Genomic DNA, 27187 nt, shown 5'->3' on the forward strand with positions numbered 1-27187 from the left:
TTTTGTAGAGACAGGGTCTCGCCATCTTGCCCAGGCTGGTCTTGAACTCGTGGTCCCAAGTCATATTCCCACCTTGGCCTCATTAACAGTTTTAAAAAAGAAACTCACTCTGGGAATATAATTTTCTATACCAAAGGATATTATCAATATGTTATAGTGATATATACTTCTGCTACCTCGAGTTTCTGGATCTTAAATACATTTTTGATTACTGAAAGCAGGTATGGCCTTAAGTGTCTCCTGATATGTCAACCATCACAAAGAATATTTTTGATAAAAATGCTGAGATTCTATAATCTACTTTTGTACTAAATAAACACTAACAATATTTTATTCCTTTATTCATAATTCTCAAAACAGTGTGAGTTACTGATTTGACAGAAATTTAACAGGACATTCTACAATTTTACAAAGCCTTGGAAAATATAACTTTCAGTGTTGCATGGAGAAACTGTGCACCTTTATAATTTCAACATCTGCTTTGAGAGAGCAAGGATAACTAATGCAGGATTCCAAGTTACTAATACATACAAAATGTATCTGGTTTCCAAAAAGAAAAGTTCCAATTACTATGTATAAATAAAAGTAGCATTGGCTTGATTCATTTGTCTGTGTCACACTGTGATTAGGAGAAATGTTTACACTCTTCAGATCCCAAAATCTTAAAAATCTTTAGATTTGAGTACATGCTTTGAGGTAGGAAACTAGCAGTTAAGCACACCTGTATTTATTATGAGATAAGAGACAGAAAGAAATGCTTCCCCCAAATAAACTCTACTTTCAATAGGTTACTTGTGAAAGAAGAACGTGAAGAACAGAAGAATTTTATTCTGTTAAAAAACAGAATTGGGTTCAAAAAAAAAATTTTTTTTTTTTTGAGATGGAGTCTTGCACTGTTGCCCAGGCTGGAGTGCAGTGGCACAATCTTGGCTCACTGCAAGCTCCGTCTCCTGGGCCCACACCATTCTCCTGCCTCAGTCTCCCAAGTAGCTGGGACTACAGGCACCCACCATCATGACTGCCTAATTTTTTGTAGTTTTAATAGAGACAGGGTTTCACTGTGTTAACCAGGATGGTCTCAATCTACTGACCTCATGATCCACCCGCCTTGGCCTCCCAAAGCGCTGGGATTACAGGCGTGAGCCACCCCGCCTGGCCTAAAGTAATTTTTTAATGCTACTTAGCTCTTTTGTCAAAAACAATGCAGGTAGTTGTGTTTCTGTTTGGGAGATTATTCTGAATTAGGGATTTCAAATGCCTAAGAAATGAGGTGTTTTTGATTTGTGGTATTGTCCAAAAGAAACCAGATTCCACAAACATACACGCACAGTAGGTAGCACAAGTCAAAAAATATATAGAAAGCATATTTAACATTGTCTTTCTAGGTAGGCAAAAAATGCTATTCCTTCAACGGTAGGCCATGAGGCAGGTCCAGGTTCGATTTTCAGCCATGCTGTATAAAAATGTTTTAAAAATGATATTCCTGTAATAGCTACACTGCATCAATGGAAAACCAGTTTTCAAATGGTCCAACAAAGAAACAAACATTCAGTGCTATGCTCCTAAAAAACTAAAGATCTAATGAAGTACTAAATTACTGTAATAAACTCTGCAAAGCTTTCATCATGGAATCTTCATTCATTATAATATCTTCCTTGAGGTAATAACATTAAAGTTAAGAAGAGAGGTATACAGGCAAAAATCTCACTGTAACAAATTTTATGTTTGCTATAGGAAAATATGAAGTAACCAATATTACCATAGGGACAGTGACTTGGGCACTGGTGACCAGACTGACACTTCCGATCTAACCTAATAATCTGCTCACTTTACTGTTCAGTTAAGACACTACATATTAAAAAGAAGTGGGAAGCTGGGCGTGGTGGCTCACACCTGTAATCCCAGCACTTTGGGAGGCCGAGGCGGGCAGATCACAAGGTCACGAATTCGAGACCATCCTGCCTAACACGATGAAACCCCGTCTCTACTAAAAATACAAAAAAATTAGCCAGGCGTTGTGGCGGGCACCTGTAGTCCCAGCTACTCGGGAGGCTGAGGCAGGAGAATGGCATGAACCTGGGTGACAGAGCTTGCAGTGAGCCAAGATCACGCCACTGCACTCCAGCCTGGGTGACAGAGCAAGACTCTGTCTACAAAAAAAAAAAAAAAATGAAGTGGGAAACAAGGAAATACTGTTTCATAAAACAAACAAACAAACAATAAGCAAATATAGCCAAATTTACCATGCTGTTAGGCTCAAAATTTGACATTCTAGGAAATAATATTATAGTAACACCTCCTGTCACTTATAAATGAAAAAGACTCAGTTAAAAACACTGAAGAAGGTGAACAGTGTTTCTAAGTTTTCTTTAGGCTAAGTGTAATTTCAGAAATCATGCCCTTGATTTTTCCGGACCTAGAGTTGAAAATGATTAGCTGACATACAAAGCATCTTCAAATTAATAAACTATGAAACAACATAGAGATAAAATACATTTGATACAGAAAATTAGCTGGGCGCGGTGGCGGGCGCCTGTGGTCCCAGCTACTCGGGAGGCTGAGGCAGGAGAATGATGTGAACCTGGGAAGCACGAGCTTGCAGTGAGCCGAGATTGCACCACTGCACTCCAGCCTGGTCTACAGACCGAGACTCCGTCTCAAAAAAAAAAAAAATACATTTGGGATAGGGGGACATTTGCTCCAATTCTAACCTTTTCTTCCATCTCATATCTGAATCACTCAGTATGATGCCATTTCTGGAGGCTACCAAGCAGGATTTTTCTAACACTATTACCCAGAAATCTGAAAAGAAAATTGCCTTTTGATAGCACAATAAAAGTCTAAGTTGGGCATGGTGGTTCATGCCCGTAGTCACAGCAGCTTGGGAGGATCGCTTGGGCCCAGGAGTTTAAGGTTAGTCTTGGCAACATAGCAAGACTTCATCTACTTTAAAAAAAAAAAAGAGTCTAGAAGGGCTCAAAAACAGCTCAGATCTCTTTCTCTTAGGCATGTAAAAGAAATACAACTATGTTGGTCAGGCATGGTGGCTCATGCCTGTAATCACAGCACTTTGGGAGGCCAAGGTGGGTGGATCATGAGGACAGGAGATTGAGACCATCCTGGATAACACAGTGAACCCCCCTCTCTACTAAAAATACAAAAAAATTAGCCAGGCGTTGTGGTGCATGCCTGTAGTCTTAGCTACTCAGGAGGCTGAGGCAGGAGAATCATTTGAACCCGGGAGGTGGAGTGTGCAGTGAGCTGAGATCGCGCCACTGCACTCCAGCCTGGGCAACATAGCGAGATTCCATCTCAAAAAAAGAACTACAAATACGCTTACTACAAAGTCACAAAACCACAGAGGGGCTTGTTAGATAGAGTAATTATTAATAACAAATTAATAGTGTACTGTTAACCCAAAAGAGAGATGACTAAGAACATAGCACTTTTAGTCTACCACATTGACAAAAGTTAACTGAATTACAATATTCAGTGCTACTATATCAATAGAAAACTGGCCTGGGAACGTAAGCTGGTTCAACTTTTCTCATTAATAGTTTGGCAGTAAAAATTTTAAAAACTTGGCTGTGGCCTGTGGCGTGTAATCCTAGCACTTTGGGAGGCTGAGGTGGGAAGATCACTTGAGGCTAGGGGTTCAAGACCAGCCTAGGCAACATAGTGAGACTCCCGTATCTACAAAAAATAAAATAAAAAGCTACTTAAGAGGCTGAGGCAAAGATCACTTGATGCTTCAATGAGCTATGATAGTGCCACTGCATTCCAGCCTAGATGACAGAATGAGACCTTATCTCTTAAAAAATAAATAAAATACCAGCCTGGGCAACATAGTGAGACCTCATCTCTGTTACAAATAAAAAAATTAGCTGGGCATGGGGGCGTGTGCCTGTAGTCCTTAGTCCCAGCTACTCAGGAGACTGAGGCAGGTGGATCGCTTCAGTCCAGGAGGTCAAGGTGCAGTGAGTGTGATCTCACCACTGCACTCCAGTCTGGGGAACAAAGCAAAACCCTGTATTAAAATTAATAAAAATAAAATAATATAATATAATAAACACTTGAAAATGTTCACGGCCTTCGTTCCCACAATTATGCTTCTAGGAATACATTCTAAGGAAATAATTAGATAAGGGTGCAAAGATGTATATAAAAGGATGCTCACTGTAGCACTATATACAACAGAGAAAAATCAAAAATAAGCTAAATGTTCAATATTAGGTGAGTAGGTAAATCCAGCCATGCATATGCATAGACAAAGACATATAGACTTGTATTTACTGATGGGAAGATGGGCCTAAATGTAAGTTTAAAATAAAGATTATAAAACAGTTTATACAGTTACCTATTTTGGTAGAAGATTTTTTAAAATCTGGCACATATGGATAATTACATACACCTTAATATTTATCTCATATATATGACAGAAGATAAATGGAATATTAGTGAACTATTATTTTAATTTTATTTATTCTACTTTCAAGTTCTGTTAAAATTAGCATGTATCACTTGTACACTAAAAAAGGGAGAGGGGTGAAATAATTACCACAACAATAATGTGCTCCTATGGACAAAAGGTGGGAAAAAGCCTCACACAGAACCATTTTTTGCAATGATGCTCCCTATAGATTAAGCTGCAAATGTACTGTACATCCTTTGATTTCTTTCTTTTTCAACTGAGGATGATGTTCTTCCCCCTTTGATTTCTAAGGTGATACCTTTAAATGTGAACTGTTATGCAAATAAATGTGACCAAAATGATCAATTTATGAATCTAAATTCTTTCTCTTCTCTGTACACATGAAAATTATTTTCTGGTTTGTGGCTACAGTCATTATTTCAAGAACTTCCCAGCCTGGGCAACACAGCAAGGCCCTGTCTCTACAAAAAATAAAAACAATTAGTTGGGTGTGGTGGAATGCCTGTAGTCCCAGCTACTTGGGAGGCTGACAGGAGGATCACTTGTGTCCAGGAGGTCAAAGGTCAGGTTACAGAGCTATGATTGTGCCACTGCACTCAGCCTGGACAACAAGTGAGACCTTGTCTCCTTAAAAAAATAAAAATGAAAATAAAAAAGGCTGGGCATGGTGTCTCAGGTCTGTAATCCCAACACTTTGGGAGGCTGAGACGGGCAGATCACTTGAGGTCAGGAGTTCAAGACCAGCCTGGCTAACATGGTGAAACCCTGTCTCTACTAAAAATACAAAAACTAGCTGGGTGTGATAGCGTGTGCCTGTAATCCCAGCTGAGACAGAAGAATCGCTTGAACCTGGGAGGTGGAGGTTGCAATGAGTCAAGATCGTGCCATTGCACTACAGCCTGGGTGACAGAATGAGACTGTCTCAAAAAAAACAAAAAAACAAAAATGAAAAAACAAACAACAACAACAACAACAACAAAACACAGAACCTGTAGTCCTTTACAACTTTAATTTCTCAGATCTGGAGTGACTTCGTTCCTAATATCTGCCCATCAGACAGATTCATGTGTTGGTACTAATTTCCTGGTAGATTTATATATTTTATTTTAAGCTATTTTCAGGGCATCTCTGAGTTGTACACTTGATTATTCCAGCCAATTCAAGACTATAAAATATCATTTCAACAAGAACAAGGTAGTCATGAGCCAACACTTATATAAACAGCAAAGTGAAATTACCAGAGATTTAGAAGGCTTCTGTATGGGAGCTGATATAAATGATCAAGAAACTAGGTATGATACATGTATCTGGACTTTTAAAATTTGTTGGAGTAAGTAAGGATTATATTATGCTTATATAATATTTTGGCAAATTATCAAAGGTGATTAAAAATGTTGACTTAGTTCTTAAATTAATTATGAAGATCTTACAAAACAAAGAATTTGGCTACCTCCAATATTTCAAGTGTTGTAGAGCAACTGATGTATATTTGTGTATTAAGAACAATGTAGGCCAGGTGTGGTGGCTCATGCCTGTAATCCCAGCACTTTGGGAGGCCGAGGCAGGCAGATTACCTGAGGTCAGGAGTTCGAGACCAGCTTGGCCAATATGGTGAAACTCCGTCTCTACTAAAAATGCAAAAAATTTAGCTAGGCGTGGTAGCAGGCACCTGTAATCCCAGTTGCTCATGTGGCTGAGGCAGGAGAATCGCTTGAACCCAGCGGGCAAAGGGTGCAGTGAGCCAAGATCACACCATTGCACTCCAGCCTGGGCGACAAAAGCGAAACTCCATCTCAAAAAAATAAAATAAAATAAAACAAAAATAAAAATAAAAAACCGATGTAATATAACAAGTGTTTCTAATGTTAATGAATAACCTTTGAACCTCTTACTTTGCTTAATACAAAAGTCTCTATAGGGTGTGAGAACCGTAAAATGTAACACTACTGCATAGTCACTACTATACTACTATACTTTTACACTGTGTTGACGGGAAGAGTTTTCCAGATAACACAATGTTTCTCAGCTAATATTAACTCCAGATCTACATCCAATGCTATATTCTCAAGTGTGACTATACAGAATCAACTTGCTAGGTCCTTTGATAATGGGTGATAAGGCAGTGTAACATCCTCTGAAACAAAAACTCTTACAATTGGGAATTAGTCATCTATTCTAAAGGAACTGTCAAACATAAGGTACACAATTTAATCACAACAGTTAATTGCTAGAGTCCATATCTGCTAATGACAACTAATGCTTTAGCAAGGACAGTAAATACTTGAAGACCTTAATGTAATTTTCTTCATTTTTACCTCTGCTGGCATATAAAACAGTACATCATCAAAAGTTAAAACAGGATTGGATCAATCATGAGCACCATATATTAGAAAAAAAATTCAGCAAGATTTCTCTTGTTACATACGTGAGCTTTACAAAAAGTTACTATTATGAAGAAGTAAGCTGTAATTCAGCAAAATTTTGTAAAAATATAGGCACCTGCTTCTCAGTGATATAGTTACCTGTACTTAAAGGCAATTCAGCTGTTCTACAGCACTACCATGAGGGCCCTGGTTTGGGTTCTGAACCCCTACTTCTTAGGCATTCTTCTTGACTGGCTTACATTCTTTCCTTGCTGCCATTATATTTTCTTTCATTTATAGCCTATGTATTCCTATATTTTTGATTAGTCTGTGATATTATTTTAATGCAACATGGAGCTTAGTATAATAAACCAAAGTCTCCTAGTATTATGTAGTTTTGTCACAGATTCATTACGAATGGATCTCTTTTTTAAAAAATATGTGGGGCCAGGCATGGTGGCTCACACCTGTAATCCCAGCACTTTGGGAGGCCGAGGGGGTGCAGATCACGCGGTCAGGAGTGCGAGACCAGCCTGGCCAACATGGTGAAACCCCGTCTTTACTAAGAATACAAAAATTAGCTGGGCGTAGTGGCGTGTGCCTATAATCCCAGCTACTTGTGAAGCTGAGGCAAGAGAATTGCTTGAACCTGGGAGGTGGAGGTTGCAGTGAACCCAGATCATGCCACTGCACTCCAGCCTGGGCAACTGAGCAAGACCCTGTCTCGAAAATAAATAAGTAACATTTAAAAAAAAATGCATAAATGGACAAGCAAAAGGTAAAATAAACTGTAGTATATTTGGTTATGGATGATTTCTGATCCAGAATTGCTAAATCTTTTTCTTAAAAGTATTCAAGGAGAAAAAAGCTGTACAAGTCAGAAAAACACCATGCCATATTCTTCTCTATGGCAGGTTAAAAACTAATGTAAACCTTATTTATATATATAAAAATAGTAGAAATCTCTTTTGACTTTTAAAAACTTTTATAGCAATATTCTCATAGAGGAAAAAATAATGATGTAAACTTTTATTAGCTCAAATAAATTATGTTATAATAGCAATAAAAGCTAACATTTATTGAGCACTTATTATGTGCCAGGTTCTAGCTAAAGCACAAAAAGGAAGCACAAAAAATTTAGAAAACTTACTGGGATCATACAGCTAACCAGGATTTAAACTTAGTCATTCCGACTAGAGTGCTCAGGTCTTTAATATAGGATTAACATAATATAATCTAATCCAATAAAATACAATAACCAGAAAGATAAAAAGTTGAATGGCAAAGATGTGAAGATTAAGAAAATTAAAAAAAGAACCAATGCTGACACTAAAAAAAACTTCCTCCAATGGTAATTTGATTTTTTTTGAGGGTAGAGACTGCAAGCATCCAGCTTCCTGTCTTAAATTCCCAAACCCTTACCAATTTCCATAGATTTAGCATATGAACAGAAATATTCATTTATAATACCCAAAGGTAATCTGTATAAGGAAAACACAATCTGCTCAATGGAGCTTAGTATGATAATGGAAATGAAACATATTATTAAAAAGTGATTTCTTTGCTGAATATAATTTGGAGATACTTTAAATTAGCTTAAAAGTGAGACTGCTGAAATCTGCTTTTCTGCTATAACATATCATATAGACCACATCCATCAAAACTGCTAAATCCTGACTGAAGAAACAGATATTACATGATACCAAAACCCAGTATCTTCTATTTGTTTCAATTCAGTTTGAAAATCTTTCTGGAGTACCTCCTATATGACAAAATTCCAAGCTGTGAATAGTAAAGGACACATGCAAACCTGACAGAGAAACTATTTAGTAGACAAGGAAGACCTTTTTAATGCTTAATGTTACTATTTAAAGTTCAAAACTAAAATCAGTGGCCTAACCAAAAGATTTCTAGGAACTGGGAAAGCAGGCTGAAATATAGCACAGAAAGACTCAAGTCCACTCTATACATTCATACAGTACCTGGGAGCTGAATCTGTGAACATCATCAGAGGCACTGACTAGATCAATGGAAGACATGGAGGAAGAGCGACTATAGGGCTACCAGAGACAGACAAAGAAAAAACCAAGTAATCAGAACAAAGGCACAACAGAGCATTCAGTACCAACTTCCAAACACAAGATAAAGGGAAAAGAAAACAAAGCACTATATGAAACAAGCACAGCAGCAACTGCTGACTTCATGCACCTATTATGTATTATGTTCCAAAATCATTCCAAAAAAGAATGCAGTGCTTCCACTAATACAAAGAAATACCATTTAATCCCAAAGAAGAGAGAGATTTAGTATAACTGGATATGCTTCTGGTTAACTATTTTGGATTAGCCACTCCTAATTTGCCCACCCCCCACTTTCCCCTTAAATAAAAATGAAAGAACTTTATTTTCAGAACAAGATTTCTAACTGTTTTGGAGGATGTATATGGAATACAATATATAAAATCAAAAGCAATCTCATTACTTACATTTATGAAAAAGGGAGAAAACTTATACTACAAGATATTTCTGGCTGGGCATGGTGGCTCACGCCTGTAATCCCAGCACTTTGGGAGGCCGAGGTGGGTGGATCACAAGGTCACGACCATCCTGGCCAACGTGGTGAAACCCTGACTCTACTAAAAATACAAAAATTAGCTGGGTGTGGTGGCGCATGCCTGTAATCCCAGCTACTAGGCAGGCTGAGGCACGAGAATCTCGAGCCGAAGAGGCAGAGACTGTAGTGAGCCGAGATAGCGCCACTGCACTCCAGTCTGGCGATAGAGCGAGACTCCATCTCAAATAAAATATATTTCCACCAACAGTGAAGAACAATACAAGGTGTACTTTTAGTAAACTCTGACATTAGCTTACCTTTTGGACAAATCTATGTGTCCCCACAGAAGAAAAGGCATCTCCAGATGGCAAGGATGTAGGCCAATGTAATCTCACCTTTTCACTCTGTGACTGAAAAAACATATGTTAAGACGGAAAGGTTTTAAAGTGTATTTTGCAACTGAAGAATGCATAATATAACCTGGAACTACCAACATTCGATTAGTGAACGCCTTAGTGCTTATAACCATTAGAATTATGAAACTACTTCACAGACATGGCAAATCCTGATACTTGCCTCAGATATCCCAACCTCTTCTTTCTAACTCCGCAGATACTATGTTAGGCAAGGGATAAGTTCTTTGATTTTGCTCCTAGTCAGACTCCCTGCTACCTGTATAACATTATTTATCATAGGTCAATCTTAACACTGCTGCCAGTTCTCTCCTATCCAAACTCTGGCCAAATCATTCCAATGACTCTACCTTATAAGGCCCCTGGAGGGCTGACCCACAGGTTTATATATAATTGAAAATAGTATCACTGTTTGCTTCAGTCATGTTCCTAAGAACATAGGTATATCACTTTGCTTCCTCTCCATGAAGGTATTCTGCCCTTCATCTCATCATCTTACTCCTGTTAAGATGCCACTTGACCTCTTTCTTCCTCTTCAGTTTGCCTTGGTTGTTCTCATTTATTTCAACCAACTGCTAAGATCTCATTTCTCATGCACCAGTTTACCGCATGTATCTTTCCTTCCCTATGTTTGCAAATAACGTAAACTCAAAAATGTGTGATATGTCACCTGGAGAATATCTATTTAATGGCTGTGTTGTTGAGAGATCTGTGCAATATATACTGGGTATGAAGAGGGAAATGATCTAAATCTATGGAACTGATTTTATGGATTTCTGAAGCTCTCACTACTCTATAGAGTATTACCACACTGTATCTTTGTCATATCAACATGCCTGGCTATTGGGCAAGAAAAACAATGCACTGTTCAATGACTATTTTGCAGAGCATCTAGTACAGTGTCAAGAATAGAATGAAGTTGATTGGATGGCTCCATGAATATTTCTTTTTCTAAAGCTTACAGAAGGGTTCATCAATTCTCTAAAACCCAACTCAATTACCGCACTGATACTCAGTAGAGTAGCATTTTACAGAAGAGATGTTTTGAATCATCTTGTCTACTTTGTTTCACAGATTAGAAAACCAAGGCCCAGAGAATTCAGTGATAAATTCATAGCTACAAAGTTAGTTAGAGGTAAAACTAAGAGTAAGACTGATGTCTTGACCCGTTGACTACTTTTTCCCAAAACAGCACATCCTAGACAAAAAACCGAAGGGAAACAAATAAATAATGCTGCTTCAGGTAGTACTTTAGGTTTCCAAAAGTAGAGCCCATTTAGGAACTGAAAGTTCCCACTCTTCTTGAGTGGTATATAGCATCTTTTGGGTATTAAAAAAAAATGAGCAATAAGCTTTACAAATTAATGTGACATGAACTTTTTATCAGTAATTTTTAAAAAATAATGAAAGATACACGAGAAGCAGTTACTACCGTAGTTGATTTACCCTTAGCTAGGTAGACCAGTAAGAGCATAGTAGCCATGTACTGCCTTAGCAACGACAGGAAATGAACAAGCTAACTTTTCCAGGCAAATTCATTTGTACTATAAAACTGACACATACATGATTATTTGGCAAGATACTCTGTAGCCACAGTTTATTAATACTTTCCCCCCAAAAAGGTTAAGTTTCCACCATAACTAGCACAGCTTAAACAAAGGGAGGAAATAACAAAATTCATCCTTAAGTACCATCTAGTGGTAACATACAGTAACTGTATTGTTGCCAAATTAAAGAAGACAAAGTATCAAGTTAATCTTGAAGCTAGAGTTAACGGGTTTAAGAAATACTTCTCTTTAATTTCCACAGCAGCTGGGTGTAACTACTATAAATTCAATAATGATGACAAAACACTGAACAAAGTAAAAGTGAGAAGGAAACTGAAGGTGAAGTAGTGAAGGCAATAAAAGGGTTAATAAAAACAATGATACTAATATAGATGAAAAAATCTTAAGTTTTTGGTTATCTTCCTTTTCATATCATACTGGGTGAAGAAAAATTCAAAGAAGCTTTTTACTTAAATATATGCTTTATATTAAAAGAATGGTTTAAGTTGGACACTTAGAGGGAAAAAAGCAAAAAGAACATTTCTATTTAAGTTCATGTTAATTATGCATGATACCTTTTAACAATTATTGGGTTTCTTTCTATTGCTTGGAAATTCACATATAAAGGAACTGACTTATAACGATTATTTTACTGCCGGCACCATGGCTCACGCCTGTAATCAATCCCAGCACTTTGGGAGGCTGAGGCAGGTGAATCATGAGGTCTGCAGTTCGAGACCAGCCTGGCCAATATGGTAAAACCCCATCTCTACTAAAAATACAAAAAAATTTAGTCAGGCTTGGTGGCGTGGACCTGCAGTCCCAGCTACTTGGGAGGCTGAGGCAGAAGAATCGCTTGAACCCAGGAGATGGAAGTTGCAGTAAGCTGAGATCGCACCACTGCACTCTAGCCTGGGTGACAGAGCGAGACTCCATCTCAAGAAAAAAAAAAAATTTTACATTTGTGACTCAATATATTCACAGTTAAGTTTGTTAGTTATTAAATTCACAATGTTCAAATTCTATTTACATGAAATAATATACATCAAGGAATGCCTATAGTGTTAAAATAAATCTCAGCTTAGAATTTTCAATAATAGATATACCTGTTCTTCTATTTTATCTTGTCTGTCAAGAGCAGCTTCAACAGCATCAAAGAACTCTTCTTCATTAATCAGACTGTTAGGGCCTTCCTATTCCAACACATGGGGAAAAAAGCAGTTTATTTAAAGAAACAGAAAACTCTGATAACTCTGGTACTAACTTGAGGTTGAAAATTGACCTAAGAAACATTTATAGAACACATATTTACAAACCAGTCAGTAACCAGATCATATGTATGCTCTGTGTAAAATCACGAGTGTTATAATTAATTCACTTAGTACTCATATACTTACTTACTGTATATTGACCAATATTATGTTGGGATAATAGTCTAGAGCAGGGATTGGCAAAAACTGTGGCCCACGGGCCAGATCCAGTCTGCCGCTTACTTTTGTATAGCCTGTGAGCTAAGAATTTCATTTTTAAATGGCTGGAAAAAATAAAAGTAATAATATGACATGTGGGGATTACTTGAAATTAAAAGTTTGGTGTCCCTAAAGTTTTACTGGAAAACAGTGATGCTCATTCATCTATATATTATCTAGGGCTTCTTTAGTAGCATAGTTGAGACTTATGACAGAGACAACAGAGATATAAAATTGCAATGAGGTAAGTCAAAATGTACACAAGAACTATAGCTAATATGGCTAGGCATTCAGAGGGGGATATTCCTAAGCAGGGGTAATTGTTTCACGGGGAAATAAAAGTTGAGTTGATGCCCGACAGTCTGGCCAGATGGCAGAATAATGGCCATCAATCACTTGGGGAATTGTGTGGGAGATCTCTTACAATGAAAATTTCCAGGCCTCCATGCCCAGAAATTATTTCTCAGTAGGTCTTCAGTGGAACCATGGAATATACATGTTTAATAATTCCCCCAGGTGATTTCCATGCAAGTGGAACCTCAGCAGCACCAGACGATAAACATATAAAGAACAATAACAAAATGTAAACAATCAACATATGCTCCTGCTGTGATGAACCAAGTGGACAGTAAGTGGAACGACAGCTTTGTATTATGATAAAAGTAGAGGCTAAAAGGTAGGCTTGGGTTTAGAATTTCTTAAATGTTAAAATATATAAAATAAGACACATGAACAATTGATGAAATCTTCCCAGTTAAACTGATAACGCCAAGTCATCATTAGTCCATTAAAAAGTATCTAGCAACATCATCCTAACCCCACCATAACCTGGAACCATACTGGAAGGGTGGGAGGTATGGGGTAACGTTCTTGTCATCTGACATGTAAGAAATATTGACTTAATGGGAGTTCTTCTTTTAGGGTTATGAGGACTCAGTCCCCTACAACCTACTTCATAAAAAAACAAACAAACAAAAAACACAACAACAACAACAAAAACACCTTTCTATTCAGATACAACAAACATACAGAACAGTGCATATCTCAGTGAAGTATCATAAAGTGAATATAACCATCTAATGACCATCTGGGACAAGAGGGTCATGAAAAAAACAGTAACAACACTCTAGAAGCCTTCCTCCTGCAGGATTCTGTTTATAAAGTCAAAACATTTCAAAGACAGTAAAACGACAGCAGGATAACTTTGCTCTCTGTTGATCAGAGAAAACACAAAATATCCAAACTCAAGCATATTTTCTAATGATTTTAAAAACTATTTAACCACATCTACATTTAAAAAATATTACCATTCATTCACTCTACAGTGATTTAGTACACGTGGATTTCTAGTCCTTAAACAATCACGTCAGAGCCTCAAGAGTCTAATTGAAAACTAAAGCATTTAAAAATTCTGGCCAGGTGTGGTGGCTCATGCCTGTAATCCCAGCACTCAGGGAGATCAAGGAGGGCAGATCACATGAGGCCAGGAGCTCTAGACCAGACTGGCCAACATGAAGAAAACCTGTCTCTATTAAAAATACAAAAATTAGCTGGGTGTGGTGGTGCACGTCTATAAACCTAGCTACCTGGGAGGATGAGGCATAATAATTGCTTGAACCCGGCAGGTGGAAATTGCAGAGGTTGCAGTGAGCCAAGATCGCACCACGGCACTCCAGCCTGGGTGACAGAGCGAGTCTCTGCCTCAAAAAAAAAATAAATAAATAAAAATAAAAATTGTATTTTGCCAAATGAAATGGTTTTTCCTTTAATGGCAAGCTTTTGGGAGAAGAACTAAAGTAACTGGTATAACATTTTCTTTATTAAAAGGGACTTTAAAAAACCCTTTTATCTCATCATGCTTACTAAGGGCAGGAGCTACTTATCTGCCCTTTAGCACAGCATTTCTTATGTTAACAACTCTCCTTGAAGAGTTCTCTGACTATAAAGATCAACAAGAATTAGTTCAGATCCTGAGACAGTAGGTGTTAATCAAGAAAATGACGTTTTCAGATTTGCAGTTTAAAAACTCATTCTCCCTGCAGTAGAAAGAATGGATTGAAGGTAACAATTGTGACTGGGCACTTGGACACTTTTTGTATAATAGAGATGAGAGTTGAAAGTGGCCTAAATTAGAGCCAAAGCAGGAGGAATAGAGAGGCACTGACAAATTACATATAGTAATCCCCCCGTATCAGTGGTTGGGGGACTCCTTTGTAAATGTTGGTGTTCCTCAGGGTTCCATACTTGCTCTACCCACAGTATTCTTATTTATATCCAATGCTTCAGTCATCCTTTGATGACTCTTAAATTCACAGCCAGACTACCTCTCTTCTAAGGGTTAGATCTTTGTATCTAACATAGAAGACTTCCTCATATGACTCACCTCTTCTCCTATCTCCACACCTATCTGCAGAAACCTGGGCCTAATCTTGGATTCCTTCCTTTTCCCTCATTCAATCATCACACCCTTCAATTCTACTTTCCAAATACAATAGTCTCCCCTCTCTGTGGTTTTGTTTTCTGTGGTTTATATACAATAAGATACTTTGAGAGAGAAAGAGACTACATTCATATAACTTTTTACTATAATACAGTGTTACAATTCTATTTTGTTATTGTTAAAATAAAAATTAAACTATCACAGGTACACACGTATAGGAAAAAACATAGTACATATAGGAAAAAACATAGTGTATACAGGATTCAGTACTATCTGCAGTTACTGGGGGGGTCTTGTAATGTATCCCCCTAACCACTGATACGGGGGGGATTACTATATCTAATTTGTCAGTGCCTCTCTATTCCTCCTGCTTTGGCTCTAATTTAGGCCACCTGCAACTCTCATCTCTACTATACAGAAAGTGTCCAAGTGCCCAGTCACAATTGTTACCTTCAATCCATTCTTTCTACTGCAGGGAGAATGAGTTTTCTAAACTACAAATCTGAAAATGTCATTTTCTTGATTAAAACCTACTGTCTCAGGATCTGAACTAATTCTTGTCGATCTTTACAGTCAGTCTCTTAACCATAATTCTTTCCTCTCAATTTGTGGAGGCTCTACCTTCCAAAGAGAACTACTTTCAGTTGCCTGAGGAAAAAAACTCTTTTACTTCTGACTTCTGGAAAACACTCTCTACTCAATTTACTCATTCTTAAGGTTCTGCTAAGAGGTTCTTTCCTCCGGAAAGACATCTCTGATTCAACACCTTCCCTGCTTTATGTGTTTCATGACATGTATTACGATAATTGTCTATTAGTCTTTGTTCCCATTATGCATTCAGGTAGGGCCCTTAGGCAGGATCCTTATAAGCCTTGTTTCTTGTTGTATTGTATTCTCCAAGCTTAGTGAAGTACCCTATATTATGGTAAGTCGTTTTTTTTTTTGAGATGGAGTCTGTCCGTCTCCCAGACTGGAGTGCAGGAGCAAGGTCTCGGCTCACTGCAGCTTCCGCCTGTTGGTTCAAGCAATTCCCCTGCCTCAAACTTCCGAGTAGCTGGGACTACAGGCACACACCACCAAGCCCGCCTAATTTTTATATTTTTAGTAGAGATGGGGTTTCACCATGTTGGCCAGGCTGGTCTTGAACTCCTGACCTCAGGCGATCTCCCCGCCTCGGCCTCCCAAAGTGCTGGGATTACAGATGTGAGCTACTGCGCCCAGCCACATTATGGTAAGTCTTACAGAATAAATTCAAGATTATAAAGTAATTTCTGAGGCTACAGAAGTCAGAAACACTTAAATCTTTTTTTATAATTAGAACATCATGAATGTCTGATTATAACCAAAAAGAGTCATAGTTTGAAATAAGTGTCTAAAACCCATACGACTATAATATCAATAACAAGAAAAGATAGATGGTTCGAAACTCCAAAAGGAAGAAGGGTAAGTGTAAAAACAGTTCCCAGTTTATATAAGAATTGTATATTTAACTTAGTGAGAAAAAAAAAAGTACCCTTAACCAGTTTCTTCGCTAAGAAAGAGTAAAGTGCATTTCAAATAGGTGAATAAAGGATGTTTATTCAACAAATGCTAGTGGAATAAAATAGGTTTCTACATTGTACCATTATTTTAAAAACTCCAGATGTATTAATATATGTAGAAGAGACCACTGGAAAATAAAAAATGAGAAAATATAAATAACGATTTGAAGTAGAAAATGCCCTTCTAAGCATGATACCAAATGTGGAGAAAAGTAGATCAAAGGACTGAGGAAGTTAATTACACGAAGGTTTAAAACTTTTATATGGCAAAATCTACCAAACTTTTTAAGTTATGAAAGAAAAAAATAAAATTAAAAAAAGGCAAATTCTATACATCTTCTAAATCAATAGGAAAAAACCCCCAAAAAACCACTAAAGGACATGGACAAGTTATTCATTAAAAAAGAAATGTGGCAGCCATAAAAAAGAATGAAATCATATCCTTTGCAGCAACATGGATGGAGCTGGAGGCCATTATCCAAAGTGAACTTCTCACAGGCCAGGTCTCACTAACAACCGTTTCAGTACTGACTGAGTGTTTAAGTCAAATATTAAAAGCCAGTGCCCTTATACAAAGGCTGGCATGTAACAAAAGTCCATCAAGAGTTTTGCCTAGGCCTTTCCTGGGCCTTAAAGCGTGACAAAATAATGAAGGAATTCTTAATAGGACCCACTTAGGATTAAACAAGTTTTACGTGGGTCTGAAGAAACTCACCAGTCCTCCACAAACAAGTTTATTAGCGGTCTGAAGGAACTCCTCAAACCTATATGATTTAGTAGGAGATATGATAAGGGTAATCACCCTAGCACTTTTCCAAAGCTCCAAAGGAAGGTCTTCAGGACTCAGACCTTAGTTATAGATTAAAAGAAGTTAATAACTTAGGTCTTTAGATGAATGCACACTTACAGGTAGACATATAGCTTAGAAGGTATATAAGCTGTGGAAAACTTTGTAATTTGGAGTTGGTCTGGTGATGATGTTCAGGCCTTCTCCCTGTAACCAGTTACAGAAATAACTCTCTTCCTCTCCAGTTCATCTGCATCTTGTTATTGGGACGCAGAAATAGCAACTCGACCCTCAGTTTGGTCCCGGAACAAATTAACTCAGAAACAGAAAATCAAATACTACATGTTCTCATTTATGAGTGGGAGGTAAATAATAGGTACACACAGACATAAAGATGGAAACGACAGACACTAGGGACTCTAAAAGAAGGAAGGGTGGGAGGGAGGGGTGAGAGTTAAAAAATTAGCTATTTGGTATAATGTTCACTATATGGGTAATGGGCACACTAGAAGCCCAATCTCTACCAGCATGCAATATACTCATGTAACGAATATGCGTGTGTATTTCCAATGTAAAATAAAATTAATAAATAAAAAAAGAATGTCTGATAAACATAATTTTTAAAATGCTAAATCACATACATAAAGCAATTTTTTGGCTTTGAAACTAGTAAATGCATGTACCTAGCACAAGGCCCCTCTTCCCTCCACCCCGTCCTCTCCCCATGGAAAAAAAAAAAAAAACCTGTGTTGATCGAAGCAGAGATAAATATGTATACAAATTATACTTACATACTACTGGTAGATGATAAACTGTACAAGTATTGTTAAATTTAAAACATGGGCTTTATTGGCTTATTTGTATAATCTTCCTATAATGAATATACATTTTATTTAAATATTAAAAAATAAGGTACTTTAAAAAGTTGGTATTTCTTCCAAAATAGTAATCCTAAAATAGCAAAATAATTTGTTTAGTTTCAGAATAAAAATAATCATCATAATACCTCATATTAAAACCTCAGAGGATAGCTAATTTTGTAATTCTAATACATTTTAGAAGAGATAAATTGAGAACAGTTAAAAAATATTGCAATTTAAGTCTCATTAGAATGTACTCTCACAGTTGGAAATTGATTCCAATATAAAAAAATTCAGCAACAGCAGAGCAGCTGTTTAGTTTTCCTTTCTAGAGCAAAAGTAACAAGAAATTTTTCTTCTGTTTTCATAAATATAACTACAACTACTTTATTCTTCTGTTCCACCTCAATGATACTCCTTGATATCCCATTTTTAACTGCTCATTTCAGAAATAGCAACACTTTTTTTTTTTTTTTTTGAGACAGAGTCTCGCTCTGTTGCCCAGGCTGGAGTGCAGTGGCACAATCTCGGCTCATTGCAACCTCTGCCTCCTGGGTTTAAGTGATTCTCCTGCCTCAGCCTCCAGAGTAGCTGGGACGACAGTCACTTGCCACCACGCCTGGCTAATTTTTGTATTTTTTTAGTAGGGATGGAGTTTCACCATATTGGCCAGGCTGGTCTTGAGCTCTTGATCTTGTGATCCCCCAGCCCCGGCCTCCCAAAGTGCTGGGACTACAGGCGTGACCCACCTGTTCTGGCCAACACCTTTTTTTTTTTAAGAGACAAAGTCTTGCTCTGTCACCCAGCCTGGAGTGGAGTGGTGCAATCATAGCTCACTGCAGTCTTGGGCTCCTCAGTAGCTGGGAGTACAGGCATGTGCCACTACACCCAGATAATTTTTATATTTTATTTTGTAGAGATGAGGTCTTGCTATGCTGTCCAGGTTGGTCTTGAACTCCTGGCCTCAAGCAATCCTCCTGCCTTGGCCTCTCAAAGTGTTGGGATTACAGACGTGAGCCAGTGCACCTAGTCTCAACGTTATTTAATGGCAATTACCAAATATATTTCTTACACATTTTTTTCTCTTAATATAGAAAGATAGCTTATAAGATTTTAACGTATGTGTGTATATATATGTGGAGAAGGAGATTTTATTACCTGCTTAACAAATAAACACAAGGAGAAAAAAGCTGGCTTCAGATATTTCCAAACAAAGACAATAAGAACAGTTTATGTTCAGCTATGGATAAGATCTCACAGTATAGTACAGACTAAAATCTTTTGTCTGAAAAGCACTCAGAGTTTTCCTTTATAGTTTCCTTTTATGTTAAAAAAAAAAAGTAGATAACATTAAAAATGATCTTTACAGGGGAGATAAAAATTTGTCTTATGAAGTGAACAGGCCTAATATTAAGCCTTTTAAAGCCTAAACTTTGTAGGCAATAAGAAATATATATTTGAGTATGCCTGGCATTTATATATCATGAAATATACACTGAATTAACATAAACACTGAGGAAAAAATTATATATTTAGAATAAAGTTACAAAACTATTATTAAAAATTCACTTTTGTGATAGACATGACCTATGTGTTTCTCTAAGATCAAAATATAAATCATACTTCATAATCTGGTCCTCCAAAGTGGGATTTTTTCTTAAGTTCTGTCATTGCATTTTTATACGCTTCCTCTGTTCTTCTTTTCTTCTCAGTTTCCTATTAAAAAGAAGTGAAAATTTGTAATTTGAGGCAGGCATTTTAATTACAATGAAGTCTTTTAGGTGGAATTCCTCTACATTTCACTGAAATTTTACAATTTGATACAAAAAAATTACACTCCTGTGAAAAATAAAGAGTATTATTCTGCCCAAGAAAACACTTTTCTCTAGGATATAAATCACTTACAACCTACTATGTATGGATGTATGTATGTATGTATTTTTTGAGATGGAGTCTCACTTTGTCACCCAGGCTGGAGTGCAATGGCATGTTCTCGGCTCACTGCAACCTCTGCCTCCTGGGTTCAAGCACTTCTCGTGCCTCAGCCTCCCAAGTAGCTGGGATTACAGGCGCGTGCCACCATACCCAGGTAACTTTGGTATTTTTAGTAGAGATGGGGTTTCACTATGTTTGCCAGGCTTTTCTCGAATTCCTGACCTCATGATCCACTGTACCTGGCCACAACCTACAATTTAAATCATCACTAAGATCACCTTAAAAGTAGATGTGTTTAAATGGTTAAGTCACTGCATGTATACTTAAGAAAAAAAAAAACCAACCCCAGGTAAATTAGCATCAGAAATACCTATTATACATTCTTGTATTTCCCCTTCCCACCAGCCCCAGTAAGAGATACATTTATTTTGGTATGAAGAAAAACAGCAAGTAATACCAGAAAAGAACTCAGTAGGTGGGATCAATGAATTCTAAAAAGATATTCTAAGAAAGAAAACCTTCTTATACTTTCTCACTGCTGCTTAAGACAGTATTTTGGAGTTGAAAAATACTTCAGGTCTATTTTAACACTCTCCTTTTAATGATAGGGCCTATAGCTCTAAAAGGTTAAAAGACCCAAGGTCAACACTTAAAATAACAAAGGCTAGTCCCATATAAAACTTATTTCCACAACAATGGGGTTCACTGGGTCAAAACTGATACTGGAGTCCATTATGTTTGTAAATAATCTAATGCTTTTATTCCTTCAAGTACAGTCATACATGGCTTTTTTCTTTTCTTTTTTTTTTAAATCTTGTCCAAATTCCATTTTCTAAAAGACTGATTTGCTTGGTCCCCCTATTGGCTAATCTAAGCATGACACTTCTGAAAGTGAAAGGGAATGTCAGTAATAATCTTGCTGATTAAGAACTGCCTTGGTCAAACCAGGATTCATGGACACTCTGGCAATAGGAAATGTTAAACAGCTCTTCTTATTTCCCCTTATTCCCAAAAAAAATCACTACTCTGAAGAGTGTGAGCATCAAAAGCATAAGAAAACAGATTATGCTTGTGATCTAAAGTAGGCTGATGAAAGCCACATGAATTTACTGTCACGTGTTACTTCACCACGGGGATATGGTCTGAGAAATGTGTCACTGACGACTTAATTCTTGTACAGACATCATAGAGTGTATTTATATAAACCTAGATGGTATAGCCTACCTACACATCTAGGCTATAAACATTTACAGCATGTGACTGCACTGAATACTGTAGGCAATTTTAACATGATGGTAAGTATTTGTGAATCTAAACAGAAAAGGCACAGAAAAAATATGATATAAAGGATAAAAAACAGTATACTTGTATAGGGCACGTATGAATGGAGCTTGCAGGATTTGAAGTTCCTCTGGTCAGTGAGTCAGTAAGTGAATGGTGATTGAATGTGAAGGCATAGGACATTACTGCACACCACTGTAAACTTTTAAACACTGCATACTTAGGCTATACTAAATTTATTTAACAATGTTCTTTCTTCAATAATAACCTTAGCTTACTGTAACTTTTACTTTATGAACTTAATTTTTTAAACTTTTTGAGTCTTTTCTAATAAGACAACACATAAACATATTGTAGGGCAGCACAAAAATATTTTCTTTCTTTATACTGTATTCTACAAGCATTTTTCTACAATTTAAACTTTTTTGTTATAAACTAAGAGACAACACAAACATTAGCCTAGGCCTACACAGGGTCAGGATCATCAAGAAGTCACTAGGCAAGAGGAATTTTTCAGCTCCATTATCATATTATGGGACCACAGTTGTATATGTGGTCCATCACTGATGGAAATGTCGTTATGCAGTGTATAACTATACTTAATGGCTAAATTAAAGTCTAAACTGAACTCACAAAAAGCAAACTACTTCTAAATACCACATCAGCATTAAAGACAGTGGAAATCAATGAATCGATGGGTTCATTAGACCCAAAGATTTCATTAATTGATTTTTTTTGTACTAAAGAAAAAATGAGAGTACAGATCCACCAGAATGACTAAGCCAGGTGCAGTGGCATGTGCTTGTAGTCCTGCTCATTCAGGAGGCTGAGGCAGGAGGATCACCTGAGCCCTGGAGTTCAAGGCTGTAGTGTGCTAATGGCTGTGCCTGTGAATAGCCATTGCACTCCAGCCTGGACAACACAGTGAGACCCTGTCTCTCAAAAAAAAGACTCTCCCCAAAATCAAACAACACCAACACCACACACACATACACACAGACACACACACACATAATACCAAGTACAGTCAAGAGTGAACATCAACAACACCCACACACCCACACATCCCTAACAATACCAAGTGCTGTCAAGAATTAAAAGTAATTGGAATCCTCACCCATTGCTGGTAGAAATATTAATTTAATCACTTTGGAAAATCATTAGTATTCACTAAAGTTAAGCACATACCCCCATGGATCAATAAGTCTACTCCAAGGTATGAGAAATATACCTAAAGATATGCCCCAAGAACTCTCATAGCAGTTTTATTCATGATAGCCAAAAAATGAAAAAAACCTAAATGTTCACCAACAGGAAAAGAGATAAGCAAATTGAAGTCATACAATAAAAAGTTGTCATAGAATAAAATACTGTATAGCAATAAAAAAGAATAAACTACTATTAAATATAACAACATGAATGAATCTCACAGCCAATGTTGAGGGAAAGAGAAGGCCTGACTCAGAAGTATCTTGTATGATTCAATTTATATGTTGTCCCAGAACAGGCAAAACTAATCTATAATGACATAGGTTAAAACCATATGATCACCTCTTGGGGTGGTGGTATGATATGGAATAGGAAGGAGCATGAAGTTACCTTCTAGGGTGCTAGAAAAGTTACATATCTTGATCTGACTATGGTTAAAGGGGTGTATACAAATATTAAAAAAATCAAGTAGTATACTTAAGATTGGTACACTTCCTTCTATGTATGTTATATATTTTAAATGAATAAAACTAAAATGCACGGCACAGCAATAATATTAAAGACTTACAGGAAAGGGAAAATGTATGTAAAATTACACACCTGTAAGTCTAATAACGTAAGCAAATGTATCTTCAATGAACAGGTTATCTCTCCTTAACATTGTTAACCATAATTGCCTAATTTTAGAATTTTTGGTCTTCCTGGGCATGACTGGCTAACAATTAAGTACACTTCTTCTACAGTAGAAAGGATTATTATTATAGGTAACCAATAAAAATCATCACTACAAAATAGTATTTTCAATTAGCTGAAAGAATCCTGGAACTGACATGATAACTCTATGTAAGACTATAATATAGACAATTCTACTATTAAATAGTAGAATTTAATAGTAGCTGTTATTATCACCTATTTAATTGTTCTCATTAGATTTTAAGTCCCTAAAGAGACTACTTCTGCTCACCACTGTTTTCCCATTCCTAGCTTAGAGTCAAGCACACAGCACCTGAATGAAACAATTTCAGTGAAACCATATTGCTATCACTGTACTTTCTTTCTCAATTCTAAGAATTACCTGAAAGACATATTTGTTGATAAACAACTTTCTCTATTCAAGGACTTTCTAGTCTTTAGTGTGTATATATATACACACACACACACACTACATACAAAAGATTAGAAAGTTCTTGAATAGAGTTGATTACCAATAAATACACACATACCCTGCATATATTATATATATATATATGAACACACACATACTGTGTGTACACACATGTGCAAATACACACACACTTACATTCCATGTAAAATGTAACTGGGATCCAGTTATTTCAACCTTGAGAAAAAATTACAGTGGAAAAAGTTAATAAAATTTGACATCAGATAGATTTGTAAGAAGACTATAAAACACAGTAGTGTCCAGATTTTAACCAATACTGCCATATTTTCTGGCTGTTCTTTGGTGAAGAGTGTTGCATGGAGAAGCAATAAAAATGATTTTTTTCTGCAGATCTTTGGTTTGCTCTGCTCATTGCTACCCAATAAAGAAAGAGAACTGGTAAGATAAACAATGCTGAAAGCAATAAAAAATCTATCTCCCCTTTTCAACATGGCAAATAAACTTGAATGCTAAAAAAATCAGGAAGTCGTGTTATATAATGTAGAAAGGTTTAAAAAAAATTATTTTAGGCAATGTGGTTAGAGTATGTGACCAAAGAATACAATCTCTTAGTGAAGGTAAAAGAGACTAAAGAGAGAGAAAGTTGCCAAAAAGTTGGAAATAAGTTAGTCTGGACAAGTTGAATGATACTCTTGAACCATCAGTCTAATGTATTCAGGCATCAGTCTAATGTTTTTCAACACATTTTTTTTTGTGTGAACAGGGACTCTTCTAATAATTCAATTTGATCCACACTGAGTACAGAGTTGAAATCTTCGAAGATATAATAGTCTGGCTCCAGGATAATAAATTTTCTATACCTGAAAAGGATGTTTTCATTGCCTATTTTAAAAGAAGACATATTCCTAATCAAAATGGCTTACTCTCACCTGCACTTGTGCATTCTGAACAGTTCTCCTTTCTTCTAAAACATGGGAACCTTCCTAAACACATACTGCTAACATTGCTTTCCTCAGTGTCCTGATCAAATTCAAAGGCCTTCAAACTCTGCAAGCAATATAACTCAGAATGAATATGATTCTGGCTGATGTCTAATCTGGTATCCAGAGCTGATATATAAAAATAGAGAAAAATGCCTCTAACTCTGTTACTTTTCACCTTTTGACAAGCATCTGGGCCTCAATTCCTTCTTCTATAAAATGATGGCATTGGACTAGAACTTTAAGGTATGTTTCAATTCTAATATTTTACTATTTTTCTAAAGCTGAATTATAAATAGAAGTTTTCCTACGTAACAAATCCACTGAGCCATACTTCATACTAGAAACTAAAGAGTCATACTGTAATATTATCAGTGCTGCAGTTTAAACAAAGGTGGGAAAATGTGAACATAGGGCAAATGCTCAAACAACATAATGTATGTTAAATGATATCACTGACCATGGAAAAAAAACATGAGTATTATTGTAATAAGTAAATGTTTACCTTTGTAAATTGGCATATAAGTTAGTTCGTATGCCTTAAATGCAGTTTCATACATCATACACTTAAAGGTAGGTAATGTTAAATGGCTCAACACTTCTATTCCAAATCATTACTAACATCATCACAAAAAATTTTATAGCAAATCTTTCAAGAAAACATACTGTATAGTAATTAAACAAGTAACTGGTGAATCTTGTTAGGCAAATGAGTTTAAGATGCCCATAAAGCTTCAGAGTACTAGTATCATCTGCTATTTCCATCAACCCAAGATTCTTCCCTAAGAAGTTAGCTTGGTTTACATATTCAAACAATACATAAAACTTAAAATGTGATTATTTTTAAAAGGAAAAAAAAACTAGTCTTACCTTATCCAGTCTCTTCTGCCAGCTGTCCTCACGTTTAACCATTAGTTCAATACAATGAGAAAGTGTTGCAAGGATTCCGGCAGTAGTTGCTTTAAAAGTTATCGCTTCCCCTTTAAAGTCTATACCATTAATTCCTTTTGGTGTCACATGTGGAAATACTGAAAATGAAAGTTATTCACTGAAAATATTTCTAATGAAGAAATAATTCATCACAATTTAAGATTAGAAACTGTTTAGAAAATTAGCAAGTCAGAGCAGATTTTGGGATTTTAATTTTCCTCCTGTAGGCTAACATTTAAAAATCTCCGATGCAAGCTCTATGAGCAAAGAAGCTTTGCGGCAGCATATGTACTTTCAAGTCCTTTTTTTTTCTAGATTCTGTTTCCTGAAATTTATTTGCTGTGCTGCACCCAATTAATCAAATGGTAGGAGGAGCAATACTTTAACAATAACATTCTGACAGCTTAGAGTAGGACCTAATTATGGCAAGAACTACCTTATATTTTGAAAAACCTAGAACTTAAAAACTATCTGAAGATAAACTAAAGAACCTAATAAAATAATATACAATTTAAAAATAAACATACAAATTTAAATCCAGGACCAATGCACTTACTTAAACTCAATGCCTTTTATGTTTCAATTTTATCATTTTAATTCATGGTTAATTTTTGAATTAAACAAAAAATCTTAAAACTCCAAGATGCAAACAAGAAAGCGTAATATTCTATAGTTAATAAGAAATGATTTTAGTAGAATCCTTATAAATGACACTTTTGACTTTAAAAACTATTAGAGATATGACAGTAAAGGTATAACCCATTAAAGAACAAATTGTCAAACGTAATCAAAATGTAAAATTTCTGCTCTTGAAAATACTCTTAAGAGGATAAAGAGATAAGCCACAAACTGGGAGAAAATCTTGTGTGGCATATGTTTAATAAAGGACTTCTATCCAGAATTATGAAATAACCTCAAAGCTCACTAATAATAAACAACGGCCTGATGCGATGGCTCACGCCTGTAATCCCAGCACTTTGGGAGGCCAAGGTGGGCGGATCACCTGAAGCTGGGAGTTTGAGACCAGCCTGACAAACATGGAGAAACCTCGTCTCCACTAAAAATACAAAATTAGCCAGGTATGGTGGTGTATGCCTGTAATCCCAGCTACTCAAGAGGCTGAAGCAGGAGAATCGCTTGAAACCAGGAGGCGGAGGGTGCAGCAAGCCGAGATCACCCCACCGCACTCCAGCCTGGGCAACAAGAGCGAAACTCCGTCTCAAAAAACAAATAAAAAATAAAAAATAATAATAAACACCAACCCCAACATGAGCAAAAAATGTGAACACACACTTCACCAAAGAGAAGATATAAATGGCAAATA

At 36.5% G+C, this 27187-nt stretch overlaps 1 protein-coding gene across 5 annotated transcripts in view; it reads right to left on the reverse strand.

Moving 5' to 3' along the window:
* The window catches only part of CERT1 (ceramide transporter 1), a 148985-nt gene that overhangs the window by 22660 nt on the left and 99138 nt on the right, over positions 1–27187 (reverse strand). For 3 of the 5 annotated variants that reach the window (XM_033179897.1, XM_033179898.1, XM_033179896.1), the window contains exons 7-10: positions 25804–25961; positions 20029–20121; positions 12415–12501; positions 9666–9758 (exon numbers count right to left, since the gene is read on the reverse strand). In XM_033179897.1, the coding sequence (XP_033035788.1) occupies positions 9666–9758; positions 12415–12501; positions 20029–20121; positions 25804–25961 (431 nt within the window). Of the gene's footprint in view, positions 1–8777; positions 8856–9665; positions 9759–12414; positions 12502–20028; positions 20122–25803; positions 25962–27187 lie in introns of all 5 variants that reach the window. The other 2 variants (XM_033179895.1, XM_033179893.1) reach the window with 1 other exon arrangement.

This window comes from Trachypithecus francoisi, unplaced genomic scaffold (genome assembly GCF_009764315.1).
Source record: "Trachypithecus francoisi isolate TF-2019V2 unplaced genomic scaffold, Tfra_2.0 Lachesis_group2, whole genome shotgun sequence".
In the NCBI taxonomy this organism is placed as follows: domain Eukaryota; kingdom Metazoa; phylum Chordata; class Mammalia; order Primates; family Cercopithecidae; genus Trachypithecus; species Trachypithecus francoisi.